Below are 9,241 nucleotides of genomic sequence, written 5' to 3'. Positions count from 1 at the left end.
AAAAAACCGTTTGATTTTCGGTACAAAACAAGTAGCCAAAACCACCACAGTATTTTCGGCCTTTTGACATTTCGTATTTTTGACCGTTAACTAATTTTCGAATTGTTTTTCCTGCAGGGAACCATCAATACTCCGGTTATAATCAAAACTATGGTAAGATTTTCTCAACCAGACGAGACGCGTCACCAAACCATGCGAATGATAATATAATAGAGTTTGTTAGCACATCAAGGGTGACTGAAGTCGATCCAAGGGCGAGGTATGACAAGAGACGGGAGAAGCGAGCCGCAAATTAGTGAATAATTCCCTACTCCAGTGTGTGAATTTCCAGCAGGCATATTGGACGGAATTCATTGCACAAAATTCGGAATTAAGGTGGTAAATCCTAGCACACTTGTCGTGGGACAACTAGTAGTGGCTAGTTTGTCGAACAACTTAGAGCTTTTGGACAAACGTCAGTTACAACGGTATGGTATAACTGGTTTGCTGTTGTGAGGGGCGTAGAACTCCAATGAGGTGCGTCACAACTTGCTACTTTTGCCATCATTCCGAATACACTAGGCAAGAAACTATTGGAGAGGTACATACGTGAATTTGTACACGAGTGCCAAAGTTACAAATGTGGAGAAACTTGATTTGTGGATACAATCAGATTGGATCAACTAACGACACTGAGAATGGCCGCGTCCGGATTTAGTCACCTTAAAGGCGGAAATAGTGAATTATCTGTACTGCGGATGACAGAGCAGTGGGCGTTTTAAGGTAACATTCTATCCTCAAAATTGATTAAGTGTCTTCAATAGTTTGTCGGAAATCTTAAGATTAGTGCACTCAATAAAGAAACTGCACCCATATATATCATTATATTCTTGTCATTGCAGACTTTCGGGAGCCTGTTCATTTTAAGACTGTCAAAGGAACGAGATTTAGTCAAGGATTCCGTTAAAATGACTGTACTTTACCAAGGCAGCATCCACTTCAGTTTGCTCAGCCTATCACCATTCAGTTTGAAAATCTAATTTGACATTTGAAGGGAACAACGACAAGGGAATGTTCACAACGGAATCTGGCTAGTGTGCTAATGTAAATTGTCTCTAAATTTAGTGTCTTAAAGCAGAGACTCAGAACTTCTCTGCGTTTGTGATAGAAGTTCAAAAGGTTTATTTTCATGAAGGAAACCTATTCACAAGGTCGCTGAAAACTCTTCGACAGCCCATGACGGGTTTCCCCCATCTTGGGGCTCATCAGTTAGGCGAAGTCCCCGAGTGTCCGTCAACCTTATGTTCTCTGAAACGCTTACTTTACAGTTTAGTCGTCTGTTCTGTATAGGAAGCAAAATCGACGTAACTTTCAATCCATTGAAAAACACATTTTTATTCTTTTAACTGCAATGTTTAATACCAGTTTTATGTTTGGTTAAATTATGATGTGATCCACTATATTGTTCCGTTTATATGCGCGGAGTACCTACATGCGTGATCAAACGCCTAACAATGTCTTTCTCCAACTACATTTCTCAATCCGATATATTTTTCCATCTTCGTGTTTATTCTATTCTCACTAAAGCACATAAAAAACAGATGAAATCGGTTTTGAAGGTTATACATATCACTGACAAAAAGATGAGTTTTCGCATAGCAATTTGATGTTGCATTTGACTGATAGATGACATTCTACTCAATGTTGTTTCACTTTTCTTGACTCATGTGTTGTAAGCTACTGAGATGGCCCGTACAGTTTGGAACACGTCTGCATACATCCATAAATGAAAATAAGAAGCATAAGCTTTTTGCAATATTGGTCCATACTAGAACAGTTGCATCATATGATACAAACGAAACATAAGCACCATCCATATTTTCACCAAACGTTTACGTAACATATCTTCATACTCCTTCTCCCTGAGGAAGCGTACTGTATTGTTTGCAAAGCGAAAATAAGTGTACGGTTCCACGGAATGTAAATTATTCACTAATCGAACGACATGGCACGGTACTCTGGCAAGATCAGTTTTGAAAACGTCACGTCCTAACCTGATCAGAAAAATTTTACCACCCAACTGACAGCTCATTACATATCCGTCTCCATGACGGAGGGTGGTGTGACGCAATTAAACACCGTGCCGAAAGTAAAACTGTTGCCATAATCTCTTCAAGTCTAAAGGTTTCACGAGGAAAAGTGTTGTCAAATCAAAAGACAATATTGTACATTATCTAAATATTTTTGAAGACAACGCGCGTAAGTTGGGAGCAGACCTCCAATAGACAGATGGGCTTTTAAAAATGAAGCACAGTTTTAGATGGGATTAGGTCAACATGAATGTGTCCCGTGGACAATGTCAAGATATCTGTTTACCAACCGGATAACGTTCGCTAATTGCGGAGGCTCGGGAGAGACGACTACTTATACCAATTATTTCCCTAATGAAGTGGGTGTCTTATGTATTTCAACCTGACTCATACATTCGATAAACATCCACGCAACTGGCTAGCTTGGTGGATATTGAGTCTTGATTATCCTTTATCTAAGGACTGCAAACAGAAAAGGGAATATTCACACATCGACTACTCAGATCATGTGACTTAGAACAAAGAAGTACACCTATGTAATGTACTACTCATAAGGTTGCTGATAATCCGTCGACAGCCCACGACCGGTTTTGCCATTCTTGGGGCTCATCAGGTAGGCGCAGTCCCCGGGTTTCCGCCAACCTGTTCTACTTGAAACCGAATCTCATGAAATTAGAGAATATACACTCATTTGCAAACTAATTTGGTTTTTCGAGATACTTACCTGCAACCCACGTGGTGCAGCACATTCAGTTGCGTGAGAACATCCCAAACGAGAGATTCAACTGGGTTCTAGGTGAGTCTCTCGAAAAACCAATTAGTTTTTAAATGAGTGTATATTCGCGGAAGAAGAAATACCTTTTAAGCAAACGTACCTGAAAGACTCAGAGGAAAATCTATTTCGGAGGTAAGCCAAAATATACTACTGTCATCTAATGGATAGAGCAATTCACAGCAGTTTGATGAGTAATGTCTTAGTGGAAGTAGGGCTAATCTTGTTCGTATAACTCAACAGAATATTAAACGACCTATTCACGTTCGGGTTCCTATTCCTCTCTCGATGGATGAGGTGTTCACTGCTTATGAGCAAGAACCTACTCAACTCTACTTTTCCAAAATGTAGATCCTTCGGCGTAGAATACATTCGGCTCCATCTACTTATTTAACGCCGCATCCACAGGATGATCTCATTTGCAGCATCTGATACGTCATTTGTGGTAATATTATCTTGAAAAACAGCATAAAAACATTAGTTTGATTTTTGGTGACAGCCTGGGTTTTACTGGAAATCTTGGTCGCGCTTTTTGGATTTAGCCTCATTCGGAATTTTCTCATGACTGTTTCAAACAAAACTGTCACACTATCCTAGTAACCACTGATTATTTGAGACATTGCTAAACATTGGAGGTGATTTCGCAGTGAACCTTGAACTAGAGATACTAACGTGAAGTTCCAATGGAGCAGGCATTAGCATGCACAAATGGTAAATAACATGTGAAACGCTTACTTTCAGGAGGCTACAATAACCCCTACCCATATTATAACCAAAACTACGGTAAGTTCGTACGAACATAAACTTGGTTTTGCCTCTAATCTTGTCAAGGTCTGTCTACCAGGTTCGAAAAATTGGCAAGATTTTTTTTAACAAAAGGTTACACTGGAATAGTCTCCCATAAATGCCTCAACGACGAAACTATTGAGAAAGCAAAATAATGGGAAATTAAGTTGATGATGTCACAGCAGGTGAGTTGAATGTGCGTTATGTAATCATTAAAACCTAGATCCTAAACTCATTAAAAGTGGATGCAGTGAGTAGAGCTCAGCCGAAAATAATGTAATACACCAAGTGTAGATATACTAACGCATGTGATTAGCTGTGAGAATAATTCAGGAGACGAATGATCACCTCCGGAATAGGTGGAATAAAGTCACCTCGACACCTGAGAGCACCGAGGACGGATATATGCTCACTAGATCGTCTTGCTGCCTCATTCTTGCAAGTTTCCATACGACCGCAATTTCGGGGTTTTGCGGGATAGGTTTTTGTTCATAGCCACACCACTCTCGCTGGAACGGTGGTGTCCCCGTTCTAGCGTAATTATTCCAGTGAGTCAACACCACCGGAAGCATTGGGAGTCGAGCTTCGCTCTTATTAGATTTCATCAGCAGTGCATTTCCAATGGCCGTGCCGGGATTTGAACCCCGGACATCTGACGTGAGAGGCGAGCGTGTAACCACTACTCCACCCACGCACGTTGGACGCATCTGAATTATCACATCTGAGCAGGCGAAACGTGTTCACACTTGAGCGATGTGATTGGTGTGCCTGATTCATCGAACGACGACCCAGTAACTGTCCTGGTTGTGACGATCGACCGATACACTAGTCAGGACTTCCCAGTCAGGTAGCGTGGCACACGCTTGAAACCGATCCTTAGATTTTTTCAGAGCTGCGCGATTTCGCGATGAACGTTCCATCATCTGTCGATGTGGCATCATCAGTGGGTTGTTTCGGAGCGGAATAAATCCTAGTGGTGGATCAACGGTTCTGCCTACCAGGATACATATAAGACAGCTGAGATAAAATGTTTAACGCTAGATGCCATTTTTAAAAGAGGAAATTCTTTTGGAGATTAGATTAAACCAAATTCACAACCCACCAAACACCGTGGGACGTGTCTGAATTAAACTCAGCCTCATAATTGTCCTATATTTCTGCATCACGCAAACATTATGTTGCCGTTTATGTCCTCAAACGCGTGACATTAATTTTTGGGGTTTATGTTCTTGGATGTTGTGCTTTTCTCCTTTATTTTTACTTGCTTTCCTTTAAGGTTGAGCTAAAATCCACAGGCGGAAATTGCTTAGAAGCTGTGATGTCTTAAACTCAAAGAGACTGAAAGATGCGCTAGTGGCAGTTACCAGTTTCAGTTCACCAAAATTTTTACGTTGTACTCCTGTAAAATTCAAATAAAAAGCAACGTGGCTTCGATGCCATTAGGTCCAATTTTTTTGGCACCTCCTACCCAATACATATTGTTAATGATTTACTGAGCATATTATAATTTATCCGAGTAGGGACGCCTGAAACAAATGATTAGAACGAGGTTGCCAGTCTTCCAAATTTGTGCGCTACCGTTCCTGTCAAGCGCGTGACTAAATGAAGTGAAACATACATATATAAGCGCCACAATAGTATGACTGATCGTTGCTCCTTTTGAATGTGTTGATTCGCTTTTGCCTTTTTTTGCCAGCCGGGTTGCCAACCTTGTTTTTTACGCCAGTACGAGTCACACGTCTGGAGTCATATTTTTTATCCTAATCAGAATATTCGAGCCTGTCATCAGATTGTACATGGTGTGAACTTTAGCGCGGAGTTGTATCTGGACATCGAATCAGTGCCCTCTGGAGCATTGCCACTTATGTTGCAGGACGACGAATTGCCATCGCATGCATCTCTAATTCCATTAACCAAAGAACTGATCAACTGGGATTTGCTTGCAATGTAAGGGAACGAGGCAATGATCTTCGTGAGAGCTACACTGACAACAGACCATTCAAATGAGCAGTAATCTGGACATTATTTAGGATGGGTCGTCTCATGTGCGTTATTATCTCTAAGTACATACCGGCAAAAAATCACCGAGTACAGCATTAATTACCATAAAATTACGGAATTTTATTATGCGTGACAAAAATACATTTTTACCAAGTACAATTTCTGTAGTTTTATTAATTTTCCACCACAAGTGAATGAACATGAATCTCCTTTCCTGTTTTCAGGTTACAACGGAAACGCCCAACTACCACCTCTTGTGTACCCAAGTTGAATAAATATCTAGAGCTCTTGAATGCAGTTTGTTTGCGCAATAAAACTTCCTCGTGCTAACTTCTTTGTGCAAATTTGTGTGCAGTATAAATTATGGGACAAAGTTTCAGTTAAACGAAACAGCGGATCTCATGTCTCTGGATACACCGTGTCAGCCGTTTATATGTTTCATACCAAACATGTGCCGCTTAAGCTAGTAAACTACACATTCTCGGCGAATCCTCAAAGCATTTTGCTACAGTTTGTAGTTTCGCCCATGGAAATCTACGGGGTGCGTGCTTTTTTTTCTTTCTTTAAGCCGAGACCCTGAGATAGCTCAAGATATCTCAAGGAGTATTGTCCAACCCCACTAACCAAGATGTCCGGGTCCCTACTTCTACGCGTTTAGACTTCATTATTAGAAACACAGAAGAATTATCTAGTACAGGAATCACACCAAAACCCAATAAATGTTTTACACTTGTCTCCAAAATAGTTTTTCTGTTACGGACGCTGGAAGCCGGAGTCTAAACGGAAGTGTGCTGAGTTTAAATCACTATTTATTTCTCAGCGTGAGGCGATAAATTAATTTGTCTTTTAAGACGCTTAATTTGACCGCTGACAACAGCCATTAAAAATATGATTACACGAAGTAGTACCTATTATCGGCCTGCAACTGAAATAGATAGAAAAACCCACTAACACTTCCAAGATGCACGCGAATCGGCTCTGCGATGAGAATTTGGTAAGTTGGAATAATTAGTTTCCTACGCCATGAGGCGGACCTTATATCCGCCGGAACCAGTCATGGAATAGTCACCGGAATCTGGACAGACGTGAAATTCAAAGTTTCAAGGAAAAAACCTGACAACTGCTCAGCATCATGCTGGATCACTTTGCTGCCTGCGAGAAATAAACCCAAGCAGTTTTACCAGCCAGCAATTTCGTGGAGATCAACGCTATGGTGTTCGCGCACGTGACTGCTACAGACGTGAACTCAAGAAGCACATTATCGAACAAATTACACATCGATTTTGCTGGGTTTAATGGGAAGCCTGCGTCACCCTAAGTTGTTGAAAAAATTGACGGCCGAATTCAGCATGGTTATTTTGTAAACTCTGCATCTTCTCCACAACATTTACCGGCACACGATATAATGTGCGTTGGTAAATAATCCGAACGTCAGATCATCCTTTAAGAATCGAAGTCACTTCCTGCGTTGAAGCTGGCATTTGTGCACATACTTTGACGAATCTAGGAAAAACGGAGTCTGCTGTAATTAGGGCGAGTGATAGAAACGATTATGCAACGCTTTCAGTTTGAAAAATCACGCACAAAGATTTTGGCTTGATTTCAGGGGATTCTCACGGTCACTCTGAAATAGTTTGTAAATCAGTGTACTATTCCATGTAAAATCACGTATACTGTGGTAAGATGGATACCACAATTTCACTCTATTTACCCAAGCCCATGGGATCAGTAGGAAAATCGAGTGTATATTGGACAGAATTTTGTGCTATCTAACAAACAATACAGCTTTATGCTTTCGGTGTGCTGACACACCAGTTGAAACTGAACTGTGAACGCACTTGTTTGCAGGCACTACTACGCATATAGTCCCACTGCAATCTGTGTGTAGCGAAATCATCTGCGTTGCTGTGGAAGATGGTCCCTTGATAGTCTTCGTTGAAATGTTTGCCGGGTCAAACATCTTTTCCTTTGTTCGTAGAGTGGGGTAATTCGGAAATCCACAGTTGAGATTTCGTCCTGTAAGTGAATCCAATCTACGCCGAACTTCTGAAAAGTGCTGGGAAGTTGTTCTTTCTTCTTAGAAATCCTTAGCTGGTTGCATCGAAAGAAGCGTCCTTTCTAGTTCCTGAACCACTAAACGTTCGTCCAATCGACACTGTGAGAATATATTGTAAAATATATTGCAGGACATATTGTATGCATACGCCAATGGGAATTTTTACTCCCTGTTGCACAACGCACTTATTGCTTCCCCTCTAATTTTCCTCTAGATCGTTCATATGGATACTTGGTTATGTTTCCTTAACACACGGTCACAGTTATTCCGCGTAAAATGGAGATGAGACCCATTCAAACCAGCTGAATTATTTCTTCAAATTAAAGAAGAACAAACTGTGAACCCTTGTATTTTAATATGAGCTCGTATGCATAAATCGGAAGTCTCAGTTTACTAGCTCTGTCCCGAAGTACGAATACACCACTTTAAATGTAAAAGAAACAGGACGTCTGAAATAATGTATACATGTACGATCATACAGCTTTAAAAATCATATTCGATAAAAATGTGAGAACTGGAATCTTCTTATTTTTCGAGATAAACTAGAACACAGTGTACGTTACCCTCGAAGCATTTAATCTAATTAAGTCCTCTAGAAATCGATGTGACAAGCCCTCACTAAGACGAAGAATTGCTTTACTCATCCGTAAATCATAAAAAGTGAATATTTCTCAGAAGAAATTTTACTCCTTCAGACAATCAGTAGCTCAGTCAAAAAACAAGTTCTCAAGAGAGTTTAACGTCTTTCTAAAATTATTAACCAGAGGAGCCAGTCAATATGCGACAAATGATGTGGTTTTGTTGACTGAAGTTTGAGAAGCGTCATGTACGGTGCTTCTTGATTTCTCAGAATAGGTTGGCTTTACAGACAAAACAAAATCTCCATTGAAACTAAAAAAGACCCAGTGTCTCTTCAGCAAATACATAATCAGGGAGTGTTGTTGATCAAATCTCTATCCAATCGACCTTTGATCCCTAGATAAAGAGATGAGTTTAATGAATTGATTGTGTTCTCAAAAACGCCAAGAAAACACTCTTCCTAATGAGGATTGTATGTTGTCATTGGCTTGTTTTCTGAGTTTGCAAACATTTCAGTACCACTCAAGGTGACATCGTGAGTGCCTTAACAAGATATGTAAACCAGCATTGCATCAGCGGTTGTGCGGTTGTCCGTGGCATAAAATGTGAGCTGCAACCTCGCAGAAGGGTGTTCAAGACTTCTTCATTTGTATGGGAGGCTAGAGAAAGTTGATAAATAGATTATCCTCTGCCTTCACTTTGAGATGTCATAATCATGGTGGGACTAGATGGTATACAACATCTTGGTGGGGGCGTAACATCGATGATGTTTCGGTAGGTATGAATGTGGTGTATCCTTAAGCTCATTTGACACTCACCTTCTATGGACAAAACGGTCGCCCGTGAGCGTAGAACCACCTCCGCCAGACAATATTTGGTGACACCTTGTTCAAGTGCTTGCGATCCAATCTCATTCCAATGAGTTGGCATCAACCCCAGTGAGCTGCGTGCTGTACCACAATAACCTGTGTGAATTAT

The 9,241-nt window shown here is 40.6% G+C and overlaps 2 protein-coding genes across 2 annotated transcripts in view; one reads left to right on the top strand and one right to left on the bottom strand.

The window, feature by feature from the left end:
- Positions 1-9,241, top strand: part of T265_03436 (hypothetical protein) — a gene marked incomplete at both ends in the record, with an annotated part of 96,065 nt that overhangs the window by 10,553 nt on the left and 76,271 nt on the right. Inside the window, 3 exons of the mRNA XM_009167920.1 lie at positions 118-153; positions 5,396-5,574; positions 5,853-5,925. Coding sequence (XP_009166184.1) covers positions 118-153; positions 5,396-5,574; positions 5,853-5,925 — 288 coding nt within the window. The remainder of the gene's footprint in view (positions 1-117; positions 154-5,395; positions 5,575-5,852; positions 5,926-9,241) is intronic.
- Positions 4,899-9,241, bottom strand: part of T265_03435 (hypothetical protein) — a gene marked incomplete at both ends in the record, with an annotated part of 7,913 nt that continues 3,570 nt past the window's right edge. Inside the window, 2 exons of the mRNA XM_009167919.1 lie at positions 4,899-5,026; positions 9,082-9,213. Coding sequence (XP_009166183.1) covers positions 4,899-5,026; positions 9,082-9,213 — 260 coding nt within the window. The remainder of the gene's footprint in view (positions 5,027-9,081; positions 9,214-9,241) is intronic.

This window comes from Opisthorchis viverrini (assembly GCF_000715545.1).
Source record: "Opisthorchis viverrini unplaced genomic scaffold opera_v5_49, whole genome shotgun sequence".
Classification (NCBI taxonomy): Eukaryota; Metazoa; Platyhelminthes; class Trematoda; order Opisthorchiida; family Opisthorchiidae; genus Opisthorchis; species Opisthorchis viverrini.
Note: the sequence above shows the minus strand (reverse complement) of the source record. Positions and strands in the feature narration are given on the sequence as shown.